General features: G+C 39.8%; 1 protein-coding gene across 1 annotated transcript in view; it reads left to right on the forward strand.

Moving 5' to 3' along the window:
• Positions 1-4,434, forward strand: part of skia (v-ski avian sarcoma viral oncogene homolog a) — a 38,451-nt gene extending 34,017 nt beyond the window's left edge. Inside the window, exons 6-7 of the mRNA XM_047800227.1 lie at positions 2,209-2,439; positions 2,725-4,434. Coding sequence (XP_047656183.1) covers positions 2,209-2,439; positions 2,725-2,946 — 453 coding nt within the window. The 3' untranslated portion in view covers positions 2,947-4,434. The remainder of the gene's footprint in view (positions 1-2,208; positions 2,440-2,724) is intronic.
• The last annotated feature ends 9,877 nt before the right edge of the window (positions 4,435-14,311 follow it).

The following is a 14,311-nucleotide window of genomic DNA, read 5'->3' on the forward strand; positions in this document are numbered from 1 at the left end:
CACACTATACACTATACACTGTACACTACACACTATACACTACACACTACACACTGTACACTACACACTGTACACTACACACTGTACACTACACACTGTACACTACACACTGTACACTACACACTGTACACTACACACTATACACTACACACTACACACTGTACACTATACACTGTACACTACACACTGTACACTACACACTGTACACTATACACTGTACACTACACACTGTACACTACACACTGTACACTATACACTGTACACTACACACTGTACACTACACACTGTACACTACACACTGTACACTACACACTATACACTACACACTACACACTGTACACTATACACTGTACACTACACACTGTACACTACACACTGTACACTATACACTGTACACTACACACTGTACACTACACACTGTACACTATACACTACACACTACACACTATACACTACACACTGTACACTACACACTGTACACTACACACTGTACACTACACACTGTACACTATACACTACACACTGTACACTACACACTGTACACTATACACTACACACTGTACACTACACACTGTACACTATACACTACACACTACACACTGTACACTATACACTGTACACTACACACTGTACACTACACACTGTACACTGTACACTATACACTACACACTGTACACTACACACTGTACACTATACACTGTACACTATACACTACACACTACACACTACACACTACACACTGTACACTATACACTGTACACTACACACTGTACACTATACACTACACACTACACACTATACACTACACACTATACACTACACACTGTACACTACACACTGTACACTACACACTGTACACTATACACTACACACTGTACACTACACACTGTACACTATACACTACACACTGTACACTACACACTGTACACTATACACTACACACTACACACTGTACACTATACACTGTACACTACACACTGTACACTACACACTGTACACTATACACTACACACTGTACACTGTACACTATACACTACACACTGTACACTACACACTGTACACTACACACTACACACTGTACACTACACACTGTACACTATACACTACACACTGTACACTGTACACTATACACTGTACACTACACACTGTACACTACACACTGTACACTACACACTGTACACTATACACTACACACTGTACACTACACACTGTACACTATACACTACACACTACACACTGTACACTATACACTGTACACTACACACTGTACACTACACACTGTACACTATACACTACACACTGTACACTGTACACTATACACTACACACTACACACTGTACACTATACACTGTACACTACACACTGTACACTATACACTACACACTACACACTGTACACTATACACTGTACACTACACACTGTACACTACACACTGTACACTATACACTACACACTGTACACTGTACACTGTACACTATACACTACACACTGTACACTATACACTGTACACTACACACTGTACACTATACACTGTACACTACACACTGTACACTACACACTGTACACTATACACTGTACACTACACACTGTACACTATACACTGTACACTACACACTGTACACTACACACTGTACACTATACACTGTACACTACACACTGTACACTATACACTGTACACTACACACTGTACACTACACACTGTACACTACACACTGTACACTATACACTACACACTACACACTACACACTGTACACTATACACTGTACACTACACACTGTACACTATACACTGTACACTACACACTGTACACTACACACTGTACACTATACACTGTACACTACACACTGTACACTACACACTGTACACTGTACACTACACACTGTACACTACACACTACACACTGTACACTACACACTGTACACTACACACTGTACACTATACACTACACACTACACACTGTACACTATACACTGTACACTACACACTGTACACTACACACTGTACACTATACACTACACACTGTACACTGTACACTATACACTACACACTGTACACTACACACTGTACACTACACACTATACACTACACACTGTACACTACACACTATACACCATACACTACACACTGTACACTATACACTACACATTACACACTATACACTACACACTATACACTACACACTACAAATAAAAAGTGTGTGTGTGTAGGAGTTGGAGTTCCTGCGTGTGGTGAAGAAGGAGAAGCTGCGTGAAGCGAGTGAAGCAAAACGAGCTCTGCGCAAAGAGATGGAGCGACTGCGAGCGGAGAACGAGAGAAAGATGAAGGAAGCGAACGAGACTCGAGCTCGACTCACCAGAGAACTGGAGGAGGCCAAGCAGCAGCGCAAGTGTGATAAAGGCTGTGAGGCTGGACGCATGCGTGTTAAATACTCTACTCAGGTGTGTATATGAGCATGTACACAAACACATACACACCATGAAGTCTGTCACAGGTTGTGAAGCGATGAGCACTAACTGCAGACACATGGCACCACATGCAACATAGGATCACTCTTAGATCTAATCTGAGTCATCAGTCCATCGTTCGAATCTCTTCTGTGTCACACACACAAACAAACAACCAGCAATTACCTGTGGCACCCTTGGGTTTATTTTAAACTCAGTGTGTGTGTGTGTGTGTGTGTGTGTGTGTGTGTGTGTGTGTGTGTGTGTGTGTGTGTGTAGATTGAGGAGCTGCAGATGAAGCTCCAGCTGGCTGAGGCGGATCGTGAACAGCTCCGCTCTGAGCTCCAGCGGGAAAGTGAAGCTCGTCAGCACCTCGAGAGGGTCGTCAAAGATCTTCAGGATCAGCTGTGGGCCAAAACTGATGGGGAAACACACATAGAGCTCAAGGGGAAAAATTCTCCAGCTTCTTCAGCTTCAAACGCTAAAGAGTCCACCAATTAACATGCACTCTGTCCATAGACACACACACACACACACACACACACACACACACACACACACACACACACACACTTACACACAGTAATCCTGAAGAGGAGAGAGACCCTGCACAGTGACTGAGGACATTGAAATGAAAAGAAAAAAAGATGGACGTGTAAAATGGAAGCACATTGAAGTGAAGAATCAGGAAGTGTGTTCACTGGTTGTGAGCACTGACCTGCGCCTCCTCATCACACTTAGGATGCACTGATCCTGATTCGGAATATCCAGCGTTGAGATGAACGCAGGATCCCAACGTTTCATCCTACAGTTTAATCAGTTTACAGAAAGAGCACGATGATGTATTTGTAAAATGTTGTGCAAAGCGATGCCTGTTATCTTTTTTCATTCTAACATTTTTATTTAGTGTGTTTACGGCAGACCTGCTCCTCCGGGAATTACGCTGATTTGGTGTTACAGACGGGATCAGTGTGTCCCTGTGGAACTTTATATCATATTAAATATAAACACGTTCATACAAATATTTAATAAATGAGCACAAACCTATTCTTGTGCTCAATACTTTTTTGTTAAAAAAAGAGACTTTTATACCAATTTAAATTGAACCCTTTCGGAGACAAATAATTTTTGTCCTCTTTTCATTAACGTTAAGGAAGTGTGTGTTTTTACACTTTCCTCCTTTTGTAAAAGACTATTTATCAGACGAGTTACGATACAAAAACGTTCTTTTTTGAATTTTTTTTTAGAGAATTTGAATGTGTTGCTTGCTATAATTACTATTACATCATTTCTTAATAAACACACACACACACACACACACACACACACACACACACACACACCTGAGTGTGTTTGGGTCAAAACCTCATAGTGTATCTTAAAAAGATATTTGTGTGTATGTGTGTGTGTGTGTGTGTGTGTGTGTGTGTGTGTGTGTGTGTGTGTGTGCATGCATATCTGCCTTTGCAACACAAACGCATCGAGCTAAACCAAGCAGCCATGTCTTTTGTAGGGCTGTTTTTAAAAAAGTGACAGAATGTTCTTTTTAAATAAATTATATGTAAATATGATTTTTTTTTTCTTTTTTTTTAAAAGTTACAATAATGAATCGCACTTTGTCATAACGAGATTCTGCGTAAAAATGCATTAGCCTCTCTGTACCTTTATTTCAGAGTTTAACCTTCAGGAGTATAGAAAATAAATAAATAAATAAATAAATAAGTAAAGAAATGAACAAACAAATAAATAAAGAAGAGCATTATGTTGATTATATACAACACAGTTACATGCGATGTAATCCTATGTTTAAGGCAGAAATATTGTAAATAAACATCTGAAAACACAAAAGAGGGTCTTTATGCTCTGCTTTGCTCAAACGCTTCTCTAAAGAAATACATTTGGGGTTTTTTGCAGTTTATTTCTCGTCAGTGTGAGAACTTTGTTTTTTACATTTTAGCAGCTATTAAACTCAAAGAACTTTCAACATTACTTTGCTTCCATCTTTATTTAGTAAGTTAATGTTCACTCAGCTCGCTCTCTCTCTCTCTCTCTCTCTCTCTTTCTCTCTGTGTCTCTCTCTCTATGTCTGTCTCTGTGTGTGTCTCTCTCTCTGTGTCTGTGTGTGTCTCTCTGTCTCTGTCTATCTCTCTCTCTCTCTCTCTCTCTCTCTCTCTATATATATATAATATCAGAATGTGTTAAGTTTGTATACTCAGCATTACTGCACATATCTAAAGCTACCTGCACAGTACTCTAGTGAGTGAGTCTGAGTCTGAGTGAGTCTGAGTGACTCTGAGGGAGTCTGAGTGAGTCTGGCTGAGTCTGAGTGACTCTGAGTGAGTCTGACTGAGTCTGAGGGAGTCTGAGTGAGTCTGAGTGACTCTGCGGGAGTCTGAGGGAGTCTGAGTGACTCTGCGGGAGTCTGAGTGAGTCTAAGTGAGTCTGAGGGAGTCTGAGTGACTCTGAGTGAGTCTGAGTGACTCTGAGTGAGTCTGAGTGACTCTGAGGGAGTCTGAGTGAGTCTGAGTGATATACTGTACGTCATGTTACTACATTCTCTCAGCCAATCAGAGGTCAGCTTGTGTTACTGAACAGTGACGTGTTTGTTTCATAGCTGATAAACTAAACCCTTTGAGCTGCTTCCACACTCACACTCTGTGCTGCTGCTCTTATGGAGGCTTATAAACATTTTAAAGAATGAAAACTAATCTGCTGTTAGTGTGAGGATCGTTATCAGGCATTAACAGTGTTGACTTAAGTGTTTATTGTGTTAATTACATTTATGCAGAAGCTGAATTCATTTAATGAATAAACACTATAAGGACAAACACATAAACACACACACACACACACACACACACACACACATGTACACACACATACACAAACACACATACACACATACACAAATACACATACACACACACATACATCTGCATACACATACATACACACACACACATACATCTGCATACACATACATACACATACATACACACACACACACACACACACACACACACACACACACACACACACACACACACACACACACACACAGACTCACAGACATATGTTCATAGATTGCATTTTTGTATACAATGTCCAAATTAAACACACACTGATATTCAGTTTTAAATAAATAAATAAATAAATAAATAAATAAATAAATAAATAAATAAATAAATAAATGTCTTTTAACATTTACAAAAATCCATTTTAAGATTTGATGTGATATTTCAGACTTATATCTCCGACTCATCTCATTCTCTTTGTTTGAACAGAAACGCAGCTATTTTGTAGTGTTTTACTCAGTTGTGTGTGTTGTAACTTTCATGTGTTTTTTCTTTTCTATATAAAAATGGAAAGATTTTGCTAAACATTTGGTAAATAGTTTTGAATAGCGAGCCCTTTTGTTAATAACACAATAACAGGACACACGTTAGGTACACAAACTGTCCAAATGTGTCAAAACGTTAGATTTTACAATATTGTGTTATAAATATATCTTGTGTTTGTTTTTAAAAAACATTCAATAATTGTTTTATAAAAGTTTTATGGCTACTTCATTTTCTTTGCCTTTACTTTGAGTTTCAATACTTTTTTATTAATGTGTAGTTCAGTCTGTATCAGTTTTTAATTTCATGATCATCAGTATTTTATTTTTTATTTTCTTCCTCCGTCACCAGACATGAGCACAGTCATAATTTACCAGATTATTATGATCTTTGTTTGGTGCACCGAATCTGTCTGAAAGGGAAATGTGATAATAATAATAATAATAATAATAATAATAATAATAATAATAATAATAATAATAATAATAATAATAATGATAATAATAATAATAATAATAATAATAATAATAATAATAATAATAAAACAACAACAATAATAAAACAACAACAACAATAATAATAATAATAACAATAATAATACTAATAACATTCATAATAACAATAACAACAACAGTAATAATAATAATAATAATAATAATAATAATAATAATAATAATAATAATAATAATAATAATATGGTGGTTGTCGGGTTGTGAGTTGTGCGTCACATGTTTGGCCCCAACAGGAAGTTCATTTGTTGCGTCTCAGCCTTTCACTGCTGCTGTAACAAAACATGACGGTTTTAGGTTTTGCTTGCTTAATATTTTTGTATGAGATAAAAGAAAATGACGCTTTGTTTATTCTTTGTTCTTTTTGCATACAGACTGTAGGATAAAGGACTTTACTGCAGTGAGAGACAGTGAGAGACAGTGAGAGACTGTGAGAGACAGTGAGAGACTGTGAGAGACAGTGAGAGAGAGTGAGAGACTGTGAGAGACAGTGAGAGACTGTGAGAGACAGTGAGAGACAGTGAGAGACAGTGAGAGACAGTGAGAGACAGTGAGAGACAGTGAGAGACAGTGAGAGACTGTGAGAGACAGTGAGAGACTGTGAGAGACAGTGAGAGACAGTGAGAGACTGTGAGAGACAGTGAGAGACTGTGAGAGACAGTGAGAGACAGTGAGAGACAGTGAGAGACTGTGAGAGACAGTGAGAGACAGTGAGAGACTGTGAGAGACAGTGAGAGACTGTGAGAGACAGTGAGAGACAGTGAGAGACTGTGAGAGACAGTGAGAGACAGTGAGAGACTGTGAGAGACAGTGAGAGACAGTGAGAGACAGTGAGAGACTGTGAGAGACAGTGAGAGACAGTGAGAGACTGTGAGAGACAGTGAGAGACAGTGAGAGACAGTGAGAGACTGTGAGAGACAGTGAGAGACTGTGAGAGACTGTGAGAGACAGTGAGAGACAGTGAGAGACTGTGAGAGACTGTGAGAGACTGTGAGAGACAGTGAGAGACAGTGAGAGACTGTGAGAGACTGTGAGAGACAGTGAGAGACAGTGAGAGACTGTGAGAGACTGTGAGAGACAGTGAGAGACTGTACAGTGTATAGATGCATTTTAATCAGAAATAAAACTGTTTGTCTTAAATATTCTGGAGATTCTTCACCTTAATGCTAACTAGCTAACTTGGGCTAACCTCAGGTATGATAATATGATCTAAATCTAGCAGGATTTTTAATGCATTTTAATAGATGCTAACACTCAATACTGCTAACACTAGCCACCTGGCTAACATGTTAAACTGACAGGAATTCTTTTTACTCCGTAGTCAGTGTGTACCGCTAGATAATCAGGTAGCTAACGGGATTTTAAGGCATTCGAAAAAATCATGCAAGGTTAGCTCTTATTAACCTGTTACCTGTCGCCCCCCCCCCTTTCATGATTTTCGCCTAGATGACATACCCACCTAAAAAGTGGTACAGCTCCCATACACTTTGACACACAGAGGTGAACTTGGTCTCATTGGAAAGAAGAGAGTCTCTAGTTTCCGACACAAGTGTCAGCTTGATTCTAAGCCTTACTGACACAGAGTTATAGAGGCTAGAATGGAGGGTGTTTATTTCCGTCTGAGTTGTTTACCTGATAAACTGATTACATACATTGCTGTATTTAATGATGGTTGGTAAACAACAACTGAGGGCCATAGCCACATGTCTTGGCTTTCACCAAAAAAAAGGAGGCAAAAGACTCAAAAATGGATTTTATATGAATATTTTTCTACGGACATGTCCGTCTGTTCAGGTTTTTCTTGTTTATTTTGTTTACTGTATAACTTTGTATAAAAGGACTGCATGCTTAGTTCAAAAGTCCTATAACAGAGAGACCCTCTGCCTATAACTCTGTTTTGAAAAAATGCCTGTAAACTGACACCCTGAGGTGTGAGAGTGTGAAACGTTCAAGAATTGCGCAATAAAGCTGAAAAAAATGAATATGCGCATTCTCATTGCACAGCCCGAACTCACCAGATGTATCATGTTGCATCTCGTTGGAATCGTCTCCTTATTGGCTAAAGAGCTATGATGCTCGCGAAACATCAAATCGCTACTGGACGGAGCAAATGTCAGTCAAAGGGAGGGTCACCCACATAGCATGGAGAGACCTCACTGGCTTCTTAGCTGCCTTATCTCTATTGCTGCTAGTAAATTAGCTAACATAAGCTAATCTTACAGAATTCTTTTTAGATAACATTTACTTTACATGAGCTGAATCTTACAGGAATATCTGAAGGGTTTATAGTCATTTCTGTTAAATGTTAGAGTCAGAACTCACTTTTATAAATGTTATTTAAAGGCAAGTATGTTATGGAGCTTTGTATATATGTATACAGTGGTGTGAAAAAGCCACAAGTAAACACAGGTTTTTATTATTAAGGGAAAACTAAATCCAAACCCACATGGTCCTGTGTGACAAAGTGTTTGCCCCCCTGTTACAACATAACATAACTGTGCTTTATTACACCTGAGTTTAATAGCCACACCCAGGCCTGAATACTGCCACACCTGTAATCAAGAACTCACTTAAATAAGACCTGAGTGACAAAGTGACGTAGGCCAAAAGATCCGCAAAAGCTACACATCATGCTGAGATCCAAAGTAATTCAGGATCTATCAGTTTTTTGGGGCAAGTCGTGGCCTAATGGCTAGAGAGTCTGACTCGTAATCCGAAGGTTGTGGGTTCGAGTCTCGGGCCACGACTGAGGTGCCCTTGAGCAAGGCACTGAACCCCCCAACTGCTCCCCGGGCGCCGCAGCTTAAATGGCTGCCCACTGCTCCGCGTGTGTGTTCACGGTGTGTGTGTTCACGGTGTGTGTGTTCACGGTGTGTGTGTTCACGGTGTGTGTGTTCACGGTGTGTGTGTTCACGGTGTGTGTGTGCACTTTGGATGGGTCAAAATGCAGAGAACGAATTCTGAGTATGGTTCACCGTACTTAGCCGTATGTCACGTCGTAAGTGAGCTCTATCAGTCTGGAGAAGGTTATAAAGCCATTTATAAAGCTTTGGGACTCCACTGAACCTCAGTGAGAGCCGTTATACACAAATGGCCAAAACATGGAACAGTGGTGAACCTTCACAGGAGTCGCCGGTGAGCAAAATTACCCCAAGAGCAGCGACGACTCATCCAAGATGTCACCAAAGACCCCACAATAACATCCAAAGCTTCACTTGTCTCAGTTAAGGTCAGAGTTCATGACTCCATGTCAGAAACAGAACATCATACTAACAGTAAAACATGCTGGTGGTAGTGTGGTGGTCTGCAGCAGGACAATGATCCAGAACACACCAGCAAGTCCACCTCTGAACGGCTGAAGAAAAACAAAATGAAGGCTTTGGAGCGGCCGAGTCAAAGTCCTGACCTGAACCCTGTTGAGATGCTGTGGCAGGACCTTCTGCAAAGACGACTGGACCAAAATCCCCCCACAGCCTCAGCTGTAACAGACTCACTGTAAGTTATCACTAACACTTAATTGTAGTTGTTGCTGCTCAGAGAGGACCAACCAGTTATTATGTATAGGGCAGGGGTCGGCGACCCGAGGCTCCGGAGCCGCACGTGGCTCTTTCATCCCTCTGTTGCGGCTGTTATTTTAGTTCGTTAATTTTTTAAAAAATGTCATTCTAAATTGTAAGATCTTGATGCTCTTGTAACATAAAAATAAACCGTGTTTAATCTTTTTGTCGCTCAAAATATGCGTCATAACCGCCGACTTGCGAAATCCGACACAGAAGCAGACGCATTATGGTTTGCTGCAGCCGACAAGTTAAAATTTTGATGTCATGCAGGGCTGTTAAGTGTGTTAAGTGTGTTAAGTGTGACGCATTGACAGTGACATCGCTCATGTCGGTCTTTTCTCACGCTCCCCCCCCCACACACACACACACATCGTACAAAAACGTTTTGACTGTTTATCACATTTAATAAGTCGCAGCTCCCAAAACGCAGGAACCGAGCGCGTCTCCCCTGGAGTTCGTAGTCGAGCCTGACACTTATCAGCCAATCAAAACAAGAGGCTACAAAACAGCCAATCAGAAAATAGTACTAAATAAAACTGTACAAAATATTTTTGTTTGAATATATCCAGCGTTCTCTTCATTTTAGATGTCAGAAGAGTTTTGTGGCTCCCTGTGTTTCTTTTCTGTGGGAAACGGGTCCAAATGAAACGGGTCCAAATGAAACGGGTCCAAATGAAACGGGTCCAAATGAAACGGGTCCAAATGAAACGGGTCCAAATGGCTCTTTGAGTGTTTAGGGTTGCCGACCGCTGGTTTAGGGGCCAACACTTTGTCACACAGGGCCATGTGGGTTTGGATCTTGTTTTTCCTTAATAATAAAAACCTTCATTTAAAAACTGCATGTTTTGTTAGCTTTGGTTATTTATATTTGTTTGATGAGCTGAAACATTAAAGTGTGACAAATATGCAAAAATAAAAAATCAGGAAGGGGCCAACACTTTTTCACACCACTGTGTACGTGTGTGTGTGTGTGTGTGTGTGTGTGTGTGTGTGTGTGTGTGTGTGTGTGTGTGTGTGTGTGTGTGTGTGTGTGTGTGTGTATAACATACTGAGTGAGGTGTTTGATTTCAGTTGGTTCTCATGGCTCTATTTTTGGATGTGAGATGCAAAAGGTGTGTGTGTGTGTGTGTGTGTGTGTGTGTGTGTGTGTGTGTGTGTGTGTGTGTGTGTGTGTGTGTGTGTGTGTGTCTGCAGCTGTGCCTGTCTGGCTCTAACTGTCTAAGAAATCATTTTAGATATTTTTTTTCTTATTTTAAGCCTTTATTTCTATCAGGAAGTGTGTGTTAATACAGAATGATGAAATAACTTAACTTTTGAACCTACACATTTAATCATATCTTAGGGAGATTTTTATTGCCACAATTGCCTCAGGCTCACTCATAAGGGATAAATATAAATTTCATTTACACACAGGGGCAGAAAGGGGCAGATTGAAACATATACACCAGGTTAGGGTTAGGGGTTTATTCTGTTTCAAGAGAAAGACAGAAATGAGACACATTTCACATGCTTACAGAGAAATGAACACATTGATACATGTGTGTGTGTGTGTGTGTGTGTGTGTGTGTGTGTGTGTGTGTGTGTGTGTGTGTGTGTGTGTGTGTAGGCACATTTCAGTCACACCTCACTAACAGCCTGATTAAAAGCACCACGATAATATTATAGTTTAAATGAAAAGTCAGTCACAGTATTGATACGAGTCAGAGAGGTCATTAGTGCATGGTGGAAACGTCTGTCTTTTCCTTTAAAAGCACACACACACACACACACACACACACACACACACACACACACACACACACACACACACACACACACACACACACTGAGTCAGAGTTGAAACTGAAACAATACCTGCTTGAACAACAGTCTCTAAATGTATGAGTCAGAGAAAGATAAAGTCTTTATGCCAAACAGAAATGACAAAAGAACACATTTATTTTATTCATGTTCGGGTCTCGCTGTGCTGAAGGCGTTTGTGTTTGTAGAACTCATTTAAACTTGAATAAAATTAAATATTCATGTTTATCTTTACTCTGTTATAACTATAGGATAATGAAATCACTCAGAAATAATACACATTATATTATAATATAACAGATTAAATACCTTTTTTTTTTTTCAAAACAAATATTAGACTGTCCTGGATTTATTTTTCTCGAATGATCTACAGAAATTCAGAAATAATCAGTGAGTTGTTGAACTTGAGAGAGAGGAACATTCTGTGGGCTTTAGCGCTTTATCTTGACTTTATTCTCTTCTACAAATGCTGACTTTTGTGTCCAATCTGCTTAGATCAGATGGCTCTAGAGTTTGTTGTGTTCTTAAATCCTATTTGAATCTCACTTTGTTTAGACCACAGATAAGTGCTTCAAACCTCTGAGCCTGCTTCCTCTCAAGGCTTCTTCCTCTTATCATCTCAGGGAGTTTTCTTTTTGCCCCCGTCACCTCCAGCTTGCTCATTAGGGATAAATATATAGTTAAATATCTATCTATCTCTATACAGATATAAGTAAATATTAAGTTAATCTATTTTAAAATTAATTTTAAACTTTAATTGTATGTATCCTAATTTTTCTTCAGATTATTATTATTATTATTATTATTATTATTATTATTATTATATTTCTTTCTTTTTCTCTCTCTTCTGTTTCCATACTTCTGTTAAAAGCACGATACAAAGAAATTGTATTGTATTTAATAGAATCTCTGTAGTCACCTTTTACAGATGTAGTTGCTCTCATCCAGAAAGCAGAGGTCACATTTGCAGTAACCTCATCCACACTGTTCTGTCGTCTCAGTCTCAATCGTGGTGGTAGGTGGGCTCTGGAATCGACAGTCTGCTGTTATCTCAGCTTTAAATGCCCACTACTCCTTTGATTTTCTGGCACTAACTGAGACCTGGAGATCTCCACAGAACACAGCTATAGCAGGTAGGGATGCTCATCATGCTCCAAACCATCTTACGTGACCATAAGACCTCCTGCCCTTCTTCACCACGAACATCAATGGATCCATAGCATCTGGTCATGAACCAACTACCTTCAAAAGAACAAGGGTTATTTCCATCCTGAAGAAACCTGCTCTGGATCCATCAGACATCAGTAACTACAGTAACTTCTTATTTTCTTGAACACATTGTTTATAATCAACTGTGTGTCTATCTTCTGTAGAACAATTTGCCCAATTGGTCGACTGTAAATGCTCCATAATGCAGCTGCACCACTTGTTTCTCCACACCACACCATTGCTGCACTCCTCCACTGGCTCCTGTAGCAGAACACATCAAACTTAAACACTGATGTTTGTCTACAAATCCAAAACCAAAGCAGCTCCTTCTCATCCCTCCTCACACCGCATCTCGCTCCCTCCGACCTACAGCACTGCTCTACTGGTCCCATTATCTCTCACGGTAAGAGGGACAACACATCAAGACTCTGTTCTGTACAGAGCTGGTGAAATGAACCTCACCTAGATATCTGAACAACTGAGTCACTGACTATCTTCAGACAACAGCTGAAGACCTTCATCTTTCTGAAACACTTCAACTAGGGCTTGATCTATTAACAAAAATCCTCGTAAGGGAGATTTAGGTTGCTGTTTCCTTTCGAGAGAACTCAACGCTGCGTCAGGGCCGATTTTCCTGTATTTTCCAGCCAAGCGTCTGCACCTCATGGACCCACAGTGGCTTCGATCACTATCGATCATTTGTTTCATCTGGTTTTGATGAGATATATAACTGTGTATCGTCAGCATGACAGTGGAAACTAATCCCATGTCTTCTAATAAGGTTCCCTAATGGAAGCATGTATATCGAGAAAAGCAGAGGTCCTAGAACTGATCCTTGAGGGACCCCATAATTAACTGGCAATAAACTGGAGGATTCACCATTTAATTCTACAAAATGGTATTGAACAGATAGGATTTGAACCAAATTAAAGCCTGTCCATGAATATCTGTGTAATTTTGTAAGTAAATAAGTACGGAGAAATTAGAATTCATTTAGTTGGAATGGGGAATAGTGAACAAGTTGTTGATTTAGCTGAAGTAATAAGGTTATCCAATTCTTCCTGTCCTGTGAGTGTAAAGCTTTGGCTGGGACAGGGTCATGGATGACTGCTCATCAGTTAAAGCTCAATCCTAGCAAAACTGAACTGCTGTTCATCAGGTGATTCATCCCCAGGTCATGACCCCAGGTCAAGGCTTGCGTTGGTGTTGTGTGTGTTTACATCAACACGGAATGGTGCAAGATCTCTGTGCTTATTTCTAGCTACCATTCCTCGTTAACGGAGTTTGTGACTGTTAAATGCAGGCCATTTTATTTACCACAGGAATTCACCACTGTTTTCATTCTCTGAGTGCATTCTCTCCAGCGCTAATGCTAAAGAGGCTCTATGTGAACTCTACAGGGCTATTAGCGATCTGCAGAATGTTCACCCCGATGGATTGTTTATCATCG

Source organism: Tachysurus fulvidraco, chromosome 14 (assembly GCF_022655615.1).
Source record: "Tachysurus fulvidraco isolate hzauxx_2018 chromosome 14, HZAU_PFXX_2.0, whole genome shotgun sequence".
NCBI lineage: Eukaryota > Metazoa > Chordata > Actinopteri > Siluriformes > Bagridae > Tachysurus > Tachysurus fulvidraco.